The sequence below is a fragment of the Pygocentrus nattereri genome, chromosome 21 (assembly GCF_015220715.1).
Source record: "Pygocentrus nattereri isolate fPygNat1 chromosome 21, fPygNat1.pri, whole genome shotgun sequence".
Lineage (NCBI taxonomy): Eukaryota > Metazoa > Chordata > Actinopteri > Characiformes > Serrasalmidae > Pygocentrus > Pygocentrus nattereri.
Window position 1 is genome coordinate 8,282,161 of NC_051231.1, and position 14,231 is coordinate 8,296,391.

The 14,231-nt window shown below is 39.4% G+C and overlaps 1 protein-coding gene across 2 annotated transcripts in view; it reads left to right on the plus strand.

Annotated features, from left to right (window-relative positions):
- LOC108431596 (metabotropic glutamate receptor 7) overlaps nucleotides 1–14,231 on the plus strand; it is a 309,666-nt gene that overhangs the window by 230,423 nt on the left and 65,012 nt on the right. For both annotated transcript variants that reach the window (XM_017704846.2, XM_017704845.2), the window contains exon 7: nucleotides 138–277. In XM_017704846.2, coding sequence (XP_017560335.1) covers nucleotides 138–277 — 140 coding nt within the window. The remainder of the gene's footprint in view (nucleotides 1–137; nucleotides 278–14,231) is intronic.

A 14,231-nucleotide genomic window follows, 5' to 3' on the forward strand; every position in this document is an offset into this window, starting at 1 on the left:
TTGCCTTATTTTCATAGCACATGAAATCACTGTTGTCTCAGGTGAGTGCAGTAGAACACCCGCAACACTGTGCCAATCATTGGGAACCAAAATGTAATAGACTACTCCTTTCTTTTTCTTTTTCTTTTCTTTCTCAGGGAGTGCTGGAACATCTGTGACTTTCAATCATAATGGAGATGCTCCGGGACGCTACGACTTGTTCCAGTACCAGATGAACAATAACAGCTCTCCGGGGTACAAAGTAATTGGGCAGTGGACGGAAACGCTCCAGCTCAATGTGAGTAATGCTATGTCCAGGAAGACATTGAGTTATCAAAATTACTGTTGATACCCACAAGCTATTAACGGGGTTATTCTATATGTTGACATTCTATGTATATGTTTGCTCAGAAATGCATTTCCCCTTCCATTTAACATCTGAAAAAAGAGAGAGGGGGGGGCATCAATCAATACCAGTCATAAATAAGCAATGCAATCTTTATCTCCTGATGAGGCCCAACACTAAATAATTCACTTTCATTATCTGTTATAGACTCCATATGGGATCTTTGCAGTCATTATCATACAGCAATCAGCCTTCATGATTTGGTGGAGCCAGATTGTAAAGATTTCAGGTTCTGTGGACATAGCACTCAAAAATAGTCATGCGTGGAAGTCAAACATAATATTATTATGCGTTTATAATTGCGAGAGGCAGTTTTAAACAGTCATACAATATTTTAATAGCCAGAGCTCCAATACATAGTGACCTCTGCCTGAACCTCAGACTCTGCATTTATATATGTAGAAGCTCAGCCCTTAGGAGCTCATCTTATTATGCAGCATATGCATCAATTACATTACTACTACACTGACATGCATGTCCCAGTTCTGTTCTGCCTCATGCTATCAACCAGGGTGCTTCCTTAGAGATGGCAGGCAACCCTGTCGTTCCATTGACAGAGGACACTATGTACAAACAGCATAAATTACCTTCAACACCAAGCATTATAATGCATTTCTAACCGAATAAAGCCATTTAGTTTGAGTTGTATGATCAAACGGACAGATGGTGTGGTTGAATCTTCCATCAGCTTCGGATCAATCAAAGAGCAGCTGTGGAAAATGCTGAGATGTTCACAAATCAAACCATCAATGCTAGCAAGATTGTACTGGTCACACCAGGACTGTGGAGTCTATCCTCTAGGTCTGCCTTTTGTAATGAGTTTTGATCCTGTCATTGTGTCTCTTAAGCACTAGCAGCTAATCTGCTTCATAATTAAGGTTGAGAGTAATGAGTTAGGCTAACACAATTAGCACATGTCAGCTTTAAGGTATCTCCTCCCAGCGGAATTTCTCTTTAGGTCAACTGACGTCAATATTTCATCGTATTATCAACCACAAAACCATTCAATCAGATTTATACTGGCTTACTTTAGCATAGCAGTCTGTAATATCCTCAGAAAACATTAGCCAATCCTGGTTATTTTGAAGTATTGGTGCTCTGCTAAGCTGTGTTCATTGAGATGCAAAGATGGTGTGTAACAGTGAGCAGGAATTGCATGAATTGAATTTAGAGGTATTTCATCACATGGAATTTACACTGAGGTATGTTAGTCCCTTGCGTGCAAGAAATGAAGAAATATGCATGACACAACTTCAGAGAAAGACTTCAAAGACAACAATATTAAGTGTGTGGTGTGTGGGCTAGTTGATATGGTAAAAAACTCAAAACTGTGTGTGTAGGTGTGTGTGTGTGTGTGTGTGTGTGTGTGTGTATCTATATATATATAATATTTGCAAATACAGCTCCCTCTTATTTTCATAAATCATACGTTTAATATGCATTCCTTGCATAAATGCAAATATAGCAGCCCATTAATTAACTGTTGATTTTCTAAGTGTTATAAAGCTAACACACCCTGTACTCTGCACATTGTAAAGCACCCTTATGGTTTCTTTGATGACTTTCTAAGCTGATTATCCTTCTGGGTCATGGGGCTGCTGGAGCCTATCCAGCATTCATTGGGCAAAAGGCAGGAGACATTATGGACAAGTTGCCAGTCCATTGCAGACCGAAAGATACACACACACACACACACACACATCTAAGGGCAATTTAGCATATCTGGTTGTCCTGACTGCATGTCTTTGGACCGGTGAAGATACAGGTAGAAAATGCAAACTTCACACAGAAAGGACCCCAGTTGCCTGGCTGGGGACCACCATTTCACCCTGAATTAAACACACTGGAAAAAAGTTAAAATACATATACATATACTTATATACATATAATTTGACTTATAAAACAATTTGGGAACATTTTACAGTTTCTCTAATTTTATATTTTGTATAATATAAATGGTGCACTGAAATATGTTTCATTTAAGTGTGTCTATAGAGGATGTGTTAGCTTATTTTCTCTGTTGAATTCCCCATAGAGACCCCCACTCTGTACATCAAATTGAAGTAATAACATCCATTATGTTATCTTATAATATGTTCTTATCATGTAACAATATGTTGAGCTTTTGTGTCATTCTGAAAGAGGTTATTAGCAACTGTTTGTCAGTGGTCTTTTGTTGTCATATAGGTGACACTTTACTGTATACTCTCAGGAATAAAGGTGCAAAAATGTCACTGGGGTGGCAGCCTCAATGGTACATCTCAGTACTTTTACTCAAGGAACATAACTGTACCACAATCCATTGAAATGATATTTTCTAAGTTCTATTGTCTCCACACACCCCGTCTCTTCTCCAGGCTTTATTGTTCTGTTTTAAAACATTAGGTTATGAAAAAGTACAACTATATTCTTTTCTCCTGGAAAAACTTCTTTAAGTTGCACAATTGGACCTTTGAAAGGACATTTACATCGTTTGTTTTCTGGTTAATGAAACATGTAGGAAACATTTCATGAGGCTGCATGACACCTACCACATATCATGACAACTGACAGAACCCTACATAAACGTTTACAAATGCTTATTTCAATAGGAATCATCTGTCATAAAGGCTACTTTGACTAACTTTGATCAAAGTTGGCAAATGTAACTTTTATTGAGAGTGATCGGAATAAGCATTTATGTAGGGTTACGCCAGACATAGTGACTTATGTAGTTGTCATATAGCCTAATGAACAGTATCCTACAATAAAGACACACATTATATATATATATATATATATATATATATATATATATATATATATATATATATATATATATATATATACTCTATGTATTGCTGGTAATCCTGAAAAATCTTTGTTCCTTTTTTTGTTGATATTTGATGTTAGGAATGTGCTTCCATGCTCGGATGTGTGTTATTTGTTAGGAGCTGGTCCTTCCCTAGGCATTGGTGGCATCATAAATGGATTCGGCTTGCTTTGTGGGAATCCTTGTTCAGGCAGTGTAAGGGAAAAAAAAAGAGAGAGAGAGAAAGTGAGAGATGGAGAGAGAGAATTCCACTGTGGTGTGATTCACGTCTCCTGGATGCATTGAGTCACAGATGAGGAGTCCGGCACAGTCATCTCCAAGGATCGCCCCCGGCTCCCGCAGCAAATGTCATTTGCGCATCACGCACCCTCCTTTCCCCCCGCGGAGCGAGTCTGTGAAACAGCAAGAGGGTTCAACTAACAGTCCTGCGAGGCTTGAATGTGCATGGATGTCGGCGTCTGCATTTTTATGAACGCCGAAAAAAGTCGAACCAGTCCGGGAGTTTCTCTCCTCTATTGCGGAATGTGTCAAGCGAAAATTTCCCTTCACTTTTTCTGAGCCCAGATAGCCACAGAAGGTCACATTGCAATAAGCCGCGCCTGCAGCGCTGGTGTTGAGGGTGGGGGGAGTGGGAAAAATAGACCTCTACTCGCTTCTCCCAGCACACTGGAAGGAAATGGTGGCACGGTTTGTCGGGTTGATCCTGTTTGCTTACTGGGCTCGCGATAAAAGCTACTGCTAAAGCCCGTTCCCAGAAAAGGAACGCAGTGAATCATGGTTAGGTGGGTGATTATGGAATTCATCAGGATGCATCGGTGGCAGCTGTGGATGCACAAGGAGCTCTCATGTGTTTCACGCTTGCTGCAGAAGCATTAATAATTAACTGGGTTATGCAACTGCGATTTCCTTTTTTTGCATTTTCTTAAAAAGCTTTGAAATCTTAGTTTTTTGGGTGTGTTCTGGCAGTGCTAAAACAGCTGCCTCATCCCCCTGTGGAATAATCTTGATCTTAAAATTTCAGCCTTTACATAACTTCTTGATAACCAAGCAGGGATTTCATGAAAACTCCTGTTTCAGTGCTTTTTCTCATGTGCTAGGTTATACAGTGAAATGTAACGGATGAAGTAGGGCAGGATCCTTTATGTGGGTTGTGGGATGACTGCCCCAGTGCTTATGAGTCAAATGCCAGGCTCGTGAGAAGTCAGAGGGAAACCTATGGAGACATGACCTTTGAGATAAAGCCATGTCTTTATCATCATGAGATCATAAATCATGAGATCATATATTCACACTCTTGTAAAAGGGCTCCTAAAAGGAGTCTTGATCCAACCTTGGGGCTTGTGAAGCTTTCGAATGGTTCTGTAAGGTCCACTGCATTACAAGGAGCCATGCAATGGGGCAAAGACAATAAGACCCAGGTGCATGGGCAGATTGGAACAGCTGTACAAAAGTTCAAATGTAGACTAGTTACAATATAAGTATTTACTAAGTTGAGGTTCACACATAAATCAAAATGGGTTGCACCACATAAACCAGTGGCATTATTTGTGCCTTTACAATGAGGAATAAGGAATAAGAATTTGTAAGATTTCCATGCCCCTTTTAGCTGCAAATCACCTCATGGGCGAGGCTATAGCTCCCATTTAAAAAGCTGATGATTCTCCACGATAGAGCCCTTCGTAGCATGTCTGGCTCTTTAGTGTGCACCATTGAAATGGAGGAAACTGCCCACACCAGGACCTCATGAATGCATGTATGTTTTCAGTCACAAATTCTGTGGATATGAAGTAAAAGGCTCAACGACCCCCAGTACTTTACCTTATTATTTAAGAACTAGGTCTAAGGTGATCAACAGCTAATATGCAAACAGGATTCCCCAATAATATTCAGCATAAAGCATGTGCTGTGTGTCCAACGTTGTGTAGACACCAATTCATCCATCATTTCTTCTAGAGGGTATTAATTGGGAAGACTTTGTAACATTGCCATGAGGATTTGATTGCATTCATCCACAGGAGCATTAGTGAGGTTGCTTACTGATGTTGGATGATTAGTTGTCATTCCAACTCATTCCAGGTTATGGAGCTCCATCACAACATAGAACCCAGTCCCCCAATGCTGGTAGGCTTTATACCCATCTACTTAATGCTTGGCGCTGGGCATGGTGACCTTGGCTGTTCCAGAACATCCCCTTCAGTGCTTTTCTATAGAGCTGTGTATGCGCAATTGAACATCTGTCAGCAATGGGTGCACCTAAAAGTAGATTCAGTGAGTAGAAGGGGGGCTTAAACAATGTTAACCAAATAAGTAGCACAAACAAGACAAAAACATAGCCTGTTTGGAAAGGATAAAGTGCTGTGGTAACATTTTTAAACTGCTACTATATTTGTCATTTTTGCATGTTCAGTCCATAAACAAGGAAAATATTGGGATTCAGTTTAGTTTAGTTCAGTTTTGGAAAAAAAACAAAAAAAACAAAATTTGAGCACATCATTCTCTTCAATATTTGTTTATTGTTGTTGTTGTTTATTGTTGCTTGGAATAAAAAAAATCAATGCAAGTTTCTATAGCAACATGCTTATTAATTGTGAATTTGTCACTGTCATGTTAAAGCAACAGTGTTTACCTTTGGTTACTATGTACATAGTTAGTTTTTACTGGAATAATTTGGCAATTTAATAAATTATAGTTAATAAATGAAAAATCTGCTAGTAAGTTGAGGCCTCAGTAAAGACTTTATAAAATAACTGAAAGTTGTGGCTCAGAGTCCATGGTATCTTAAATAGATGTTTTCCAAGAAGGTTGTTGATTTAAATCCCACGACTGGGCACCAGAAACAGCAGCTGGAAGAATTCCGGGGTCACCATCTTGTCCTACTTTCATCAGGCTTTTGTGCAAGATCATTAACCCAAAACTGCACCAGTGGTGCGCCACAATGCTGCTTCACATATGTTCCTTGTTGAACCTCTGTGGAATGGCTCTATTTTCCCAAATATGTTTCTTTCTTCCAACTGTTTCTTCTTTGATGTATACACAAAAATGTATGCAAGCAATTACACTGACAGAAGTACAATTTAAAAGGTTTACCTGGCTGTGGTTTGATCACAAGAATGTGGTTATGCACGTCACAGATGCATCGCCTGGAATCCCTGTCTTTGATTTTACTTTCAGATCAGGGTTCAGAACAGCGATACTGTTATGCACTTGGCATTATTCAGTAATCTGAGATTAACATACGGCATTAAAGGCCTCAGTGAACCTAATTTAATTCCAAGACAATTAATGGAAGGTATTTACACAAATTGAACATCAAGCATGACACATAACAGTGCATTGTTTGAAAACAAAAACCAGCCAACCATTGCTCATTTTAATTAGCTTATCATTGGATAGTTTCCCTAATTCCAATAGGGGGCAATTATTCATTCTCCCTGGAGTCTCAACAAAAGTTTTGATTGGACTGTGAGACCAAAGTCTTTAGCCTGTGGGCTAATTACATCTGTCTGGGGTATAGTTCCATTGACTTCACATTTCTTAGAGATTACTGTAGCATTTCAGGACTCTATACTTTTTCTTCCTTGTGTGTAATTGGCAAGCTGGCTATAACAGAAATGGCAAAATGGTCAAGGGAGGAAAACTCTTGGGTCAGTCCAGCAGCTTCTTTAATTTCATAGCCAAGCTAATTGTAAACAATTGCTGTTTGATCTAGAGGCCTTCAGGTTTTGCATCTCAAATGATCATTCAGCCTATACAAAATATGGTAACACTTTACTGTACGGCAGTGTTCATAAGGCTCCATAAGTCCTACATAAGCTCATTATGACAGCTGACGTAGACCTAAATAAATATTCTTAAAGGCTTGTTTCAGTAAGTATCAGCTATCCTAAACGTTGCTTGTGTTTTTTTTTCTTGCATTGGGTTGTGTTATGACATAGTTTTGATGATGCAGTATGAATCTTATACAGCATGAAATCTTATAAAAAGTTTAATCAATAAATGGGACACAGAAAGTGTCCACAGTTGTTCAATCAGACTGACTTGGCAAACTGTCATATTATCAGAATTATGTCACTGTGGCCTACACTGATGTCATTTTGCCCCAAGGTGTGATGACACAAGCTAATATCGGAAAAAAATCATCATCACTTGACATTCAGTACTTGGCCAAAGGTATGTGGACACCTGACCAGCACGCCTACATAAGCTTTCACAAATAGTGGGCATTAAGTTGCTCCTGGTTTGTGGTTTTAGCAGCCTCCTCTCTTCTGTTAAGGCTTTCCATAAGATTTTGGAGTGTGTCTGTGGGAATTTGCCCACAATTGTCTAATAAGTCTCTGTATGTTATCACAATAACATTACTCCTCACTAAGGGGCTGAACCTAAAACCCTGGCCATTATCCCTCCTCCACCAAACTTTACAGCTGTCCCTATGCATTCTGTGCACCTTGCTACATAGCATTTTCCTGGCATCTGTTACACCTACATTCGTCCAACAGACTGCTAAATAATGAAGCACAATTCATCATTAGAGAACACGTTTCCACAGCTCCAGAGTCCAGTAGCATCATGCTTTGCAACATTCTAGCCAGTACTTTCCATTGTGCATGGTGATTTTAGGTTTGTGTGCTGTGGTCCAGCCAGGGACACCTATTTCATAAAGTTGCCAACACGCAGTTCTTGTGCTGATGTTGCTTCAGATGCAGTTTGGAACTTTGATAGGTGAGTTGTATTCACTACACTCCTCAGCACTAAGTGGGCCTGCTATGTATGTTTGCATGATCTACTGCTCCGTGGCTGAGCTGTTGTTTATCCTAGATGCTTCAATTTCACAATAATAGCTCTTACAGGTGGCCAGGACAGAACTAGCAGTGCAGAAATTTCACAAGCAGACTTGTTGCAAAGGTGCCATCCTATGGCAGTATACCATTTAAAGTCATTGAACACTTGTCTCTGGGGATTGCATGGCTATGTGCTTGATTTTATATACCTGTTAGTACTGGTTGTGGATAAAACACCTGAACTCAATAATTAGGAGTGTCCGCACACTTTTGGCCATATAATGTAGATGTTATGTAAACTGTCATTATATTATGTCAGTTGTCGTTAAGAGCTGCGCCCTACAATAAAGTGTTACTGAAAACTTTAAAAAGAACTTAAAAGCCAATCACAGAAATGCTAAGCGGTGCCCTTTCTGATGTTGAGACTTTCTCTAAAAGCTCACATGTAAGCACTCATTAACGGCCCTGGTTTGTTTCCTAAGTGCCTAATTTCCCTTCTTCTGTCACTTTCTGTTTGACAGTAATTTGCTCACAGTGTACATCCCATGGCAGGAGGCTCTGAGGGATCTTTTTAAAGAGGTGTTTTTCCTCCCAAATAATTAATTACAGTGGCAAACAATCATATGAGAAAGCATCCAAGCATACACAGAGTGTCAGATTGAATTTGTGACAAGAGCTGCCATGACCGAGGATTGAAAGCTTGCTGTGTGACAAACCAATGACAATTACTATGTTTGACACTTCCGAACATGCCCATCACTTTGTGAATCTATATTAATTGTGTTCATGCTTAATGTGGGTAGGAGGGGTGCAGAGAAGAAACAAACATCACTGCATCTCTTATTAGCGTGAAGACACTAACGCAGTTGGCGTGGTTGAATCCATTTCAGCATGTCAAACATGTGCTGAGAAAAGCAATGAGAACCTAGCAGAGTGCAGCAAACAGAGCTCGTACTGTAATGGCAGCAGATGTACTTTATCGCCATGGCCTGTACCACATGAGCTGAGGAGGAGGTATAGAACTGAAGGAACACCACTCAAGGCCAAGGAGATGGATCTCGCTCAGTATCCATAGCAACACTGCCGTTAATCTCGTTAGGATTTCCACACTGTGCTTAATTATGAGCATTAGGACAAGAGTACGGAGGCCCCCATAGTCCAAATAATGAACTGCGCCTTAACGGCTGCTAGGAAAATTGCTTTGGGTGGGGAAGCAGATATCAAGCTAATTAGTGTAACTCCGTTCCTACCGAGTTCCCCCTAGAAAGTCCAGGCACAAAACGTCCTCATCATGGCCCGTGCCAAGGCCACGGTTTGTCTTGTTTGCTCGGAAGTTGCGCTCGTAAACTTAGTGAAATGCTGTCAACTTGGCCTGAACCGCTTTGGTCTAAAGGATGTCAGAGTTAAACTCTTTGACCACAACATGTTCCGCAGCGAAAAACATTCATGCATGCAGTATGAGAGATCCAGGGACAAGTTGAGGGGAAAAAAAAGAGCGAGAGCTTTAATTCTTGGTTTCCAAGCAACTAGAGCGACTGCTTGCAGACTTGGCACACAGCGGAGCGCTGTGAAAACCTTGATAGTGCGGAGTTAATAACACTAAGGGAAAGGATGGCCTGCTTTTGTCTGAAAGGCCTGTGGGTTCGAACGTAGAGTTCAATTATTTGACAGTGTTGAAATAAAGTTCGAAATTCAAAGTAATGCCTTTGTTGGACCGTTATAAAATCTGGGTGCCGCGCTAAGTCCTGAGAAGTTCACCACTGATTATTCAGTGATGGAAGCCAGGGCTGTAATGCCAGGGCTAAAGCGCTTTGCATGCTGTGTGATGTCTAAAAACACTTTGTTCATAATAAGCAGTCTTCAGGGAGTTATCCAAAAAAGGTCATTGCAAAGTATTAATTACTTCAGATTAAAATGGGATTAATATTTAGCATTATTTACACATTTCTACCAAATGATGGAAAAGCCACTAGTCCTTTTCAGATGTATATATAGAAAGAAATAGCCAATCAGGACAAGCACTATTTAAAAAGCCTAACTTTTGGACACAGCCAGTGATGCTGATCAATTATGATGAATAGCTGATGCTGTTTAAAAATCTTAAAACTAGTGACTAGAAACAGCCAAAAATAGTTAACTACATGAATAAAATGTAATGTTTACACTCAAAATAGAGCTGGGTTAAATTGTCTTGGGTCATATCTGCAACCCAGCGCTAGGTCACTATATAACATTAACACTGGCTGAATTTGACCCAGCATTGCAAAGTTATAAGAACCACCCAGGCTGAGTTACTAGAGCTGACCTAAAATATGACCCAACAGTAGGTAAGTTTATCTCTTTTATTGGCTTACAGCCTGAAAGTTTTATTTTTTTAATTTATTTTTTACATTTTACATTATTACTTCATCTCTACTTATTATTGCTCTACTTTGCAGTCAACATAGCCACTGTTAAGCAACAACAGTGATGCTCAGTAAAGACAAACTGTTAAATTTAATGAATTGTATTTAGTTTATATATATATATATGGCATTTAAAACACTAAAGTAATGCACCATGCATTGAGAGAAGAGTAGTAATATAAAGTCTATTTCAGCTGTGAATGTTGACAGATGTCATATTAAGGGCTACAGCTCCCAAAGACCCTATAGTAGGACTGTATAAACAAACATTATAGAGTGGTAACATTAAACTAATTAGTTCTACAAGTCGCACATAGACAAATACAGTTTATAATGTTGTACTGACTACTGGCTCGTGCTGCCTCTTAGAAGGTCCGGAAGTGTGGCCATGCACAGAGGCTCATAGTAGGTGTGCACCCTCCTAAAAAGAATGATATATTCTTCTTTATCTTGCTTTAGTTTAAGTTGTGTGTATGTGTTATTTGTGTTGTTTTGTGCCAGGGTGTGGGTTTAATAGTGTGCTTTGTGTTGGGGGCTGGTCTACCATGAGGGTGAGGCCTATAGCTAGTCGTGACCTCCTCTGTGAATAAATTAAGCGTCTATGTGAATAAATTATTGGCATTATTTAATAAAACTTTTGGTGAAATATATACCTTGATTCCCCACAACACTCACAGAAATGTCTGGAACTGTGATTGATCAAATTTGTCACTGCACACAGTAAAAAACGTTGTAATTGGTTAAAGGGCTCATTTACATCGCGGCCTTTGCTGATATAAAATCGACCTCCCCTGTGAATTCAGGGCTTTGTATGTGCTTTTCTGCTTGGTGTTTAATAAAAGTGAAAAACTAGCAGCAAAATTAGGCCTTCCCTGTGTCGTACACGATGCTGACACCACAATATAAAATTTTCATGAAATAATTCACTGAATTTGTTAGTTTCATTGAAGAGTAAATACTAAAGAAGTCTATATTTTATGGAAATTTACTTACCAATTTCTGTCAACCACAACTCCAACAGACTGATTTACTGACTTTGTTTGGCATTGTTATGATTGGATTGTTATTTTGACACAGGAACTACTACCCAGCACTCTGGAAATGACTCATGACAATGACCCAACACACTTAACCCAGCATTTATTGGAGTGTAGAGGCTTGTTAAATCAAGTCTGGTCTGTTTGGGTAAGGTTGGAACCCTGTGTTGTTCAGCATAGTCAACTGTCACCAATACAAAATGCACACAAGCACAAATTATCTGCAAGTACATGTGCAGATAATCTATATAGAGGAAAGTTGTGCCTAATTAATAATGTTTTAAAAGACTTAGCTAATGAATAACACAAGTAACAACATTCATATTTGATGCGTAACAGAGATGTGATTACAAGAAGGTATACTGTAGTGAGTTACACTGCTTGGTTAATTTGTTACTTTGTACTGCATTACTTTCAACACATTGGGACAGGCATGGGCTGGAGGTTAGGGAACCAGTTTTGTGACCAGAAGGTTGCCAGCTTGATCCCCAAAGCCGACAGTAAGTGACTGAAGTGTCCTTGACCAAGCCATCAAACCCGCAACTGCTCCCCAGGCACTGTGGATAAAGCTGCCCACTGCTCTGGGTAACTGCCCCCTAGTGTGTGTTTGCATTCACTTGTGTGTATGTGGGTGTTTCACTGAATGGATGGGTGAACATCAGAAGGCGAAATTTCCCCTGTGAGACCAATAAGGCTACCTTAAAAAATCACATTTAAGATTGCAAATAAACATGTATTGACAAAGCAGTAATGTGACATTATTGCCATTGTTTAATAATAATCTTGGTGAAATATATACCTTGATTCCTCACCACACTCACAGCAACATCTGGAACTGTGATTAGTCAGATTTCTCACTGCACACAGTGAAAACCTGGTAATTGGTTAGAGGGGTTATTTACATCACAGCCTTTGTTGATATGAAATCGCAAAGGCCGATATCAATTTTCTTTACTGATACCATATACAGTCCTCAGATGTCGTGTGGATGTAGTGGAGGTTCTTCTATATTCTATATAGTCCTTGTGCTTTTAACATATATAGCGTTAGTTGTCTTATCAAACACTAACAAAGAATTTAGTGACCATAAGAAAACCATGGAAAGGTCACTTGACTTGTTGAATCCTGCACATCTGTATAGGAAATGTTGTATTTAAGCATGTAGGCGGGGAAGTTTCCCTTTAGCCTTGCCGTTAATGGCATTTAAATCACCACCTGACCTGTAATGCTAGCCTGACCAGAGAGATGATTTATTGGCAATTGTGCTTGACAGTAAACGCAGGCCGGAAGAGCAAAAAGGCTGGCCGCCCCTGATAAGAGAGGGAAGCTGTAAGCATAATGACGGAGGACGGAGCTTTGCCCCCTGTCTCCATCGCTCTAAATGCAGTGTGTAACTGTGCCCTTCCCTGCACCGGCACCTCCAGCAGCCGGGGCACAAAACAGGGAGGAGAACCGGTGGAGCGTGAAGAAGACTTTGGAAAATGGAGCTAATGTTAAAAAAAAAAAAAAAAAGACGGCCTACAAGTCTATGCGTCTCTAGAGTGTGCAAAAGATGATAGACGCCCACCTCAATTAGACACTGTAGACCATTAGATTCACCTGTTTAATGGGCGAAAGGCCTTTGCATACTGAGTTGCACACTTGTTTAACTGATACAGCGTTACACATCAAATTGTGTTTTTCAAAAGGTAAAAATATACATGATTTTAATTGCCCTCTGCTCAAAGTTAACTAACATTCATGACATGAGCTCACTCCACCAATCACTCTTGTCACTTGTTTTGGTGTAGCAGCAACCAAGAGGGCGGATTGGCTGTGTCCACGTGTTTTTTCAAACATGCTCGGTCAAGTGTGGTGCTAGAATGTCCTGAAGTATTTCAAAAGTGAGTTACAGACACCGAAGTTATACATGAAAGTGCCCATGAAGTTCAGCTCCTGAATGACATCAAACTCCATTTTGAAAGGGTAAGATGTTCCCACACTTTTGACAGGCAGTGAATAAGGTAGGTCTAAATTGTAGCCAGAGAATAAATTTGTTAGTAAGATGAATGGCCACTTCCGTGTTAGAAGGCTATAATCAAAATTAAAATTTAATATGTGAAATATTACATTGGTGTATTTGTATTGAAATTCCCCAGTCATATATATATATATATATATATATATATGCAATGTTGAGCTCAAAATGAACTGAGGTCATGAATGTACATGAAGTCATGAATGCAAACATAAAAATACTTTGCCATTTTATATATTACATTGATACTGACAGGCTTTCACAGAGAGCACTCCAGACCAAATCCAAAATGCATGAGTTCCTAGGGACCTTTTGTGAAAAATCTCAACACGGAACACCATAACGGTTCAATACTGCGGTAACACTTTATTTGAAGGCTACCTACATAAGGACTTCATGACGCATTCATAAGCACTGAATAATGTGTTTATGACGCACTACTTGAACATTTATTAAGTGCTTATGTCGGTTCTCGCAACCTGACATAAGATGTTTTATGAAATAAATGACATTGTACTGACATAATAAGAAGAAACGTTGAACATATTTACAGCACTAAACACATTTAAACCCTGTACATAATTGCATCAATCATCTTATCTATGCCATGGAGGGAAGAGGGGGTGGTTTCCAGGAATATTTAACCTGATATCAGTACAATGTCGTCTTAAGAATGCTGACATAAATAGTCATGTATAATGTTTTAAATGTTTAGTGCTGTAAATATATTCAACGTTTATTCTTATTATGTCAGTACAATGTCATTTATTTCATAAAACATCTTCTGTCAGGTTTCG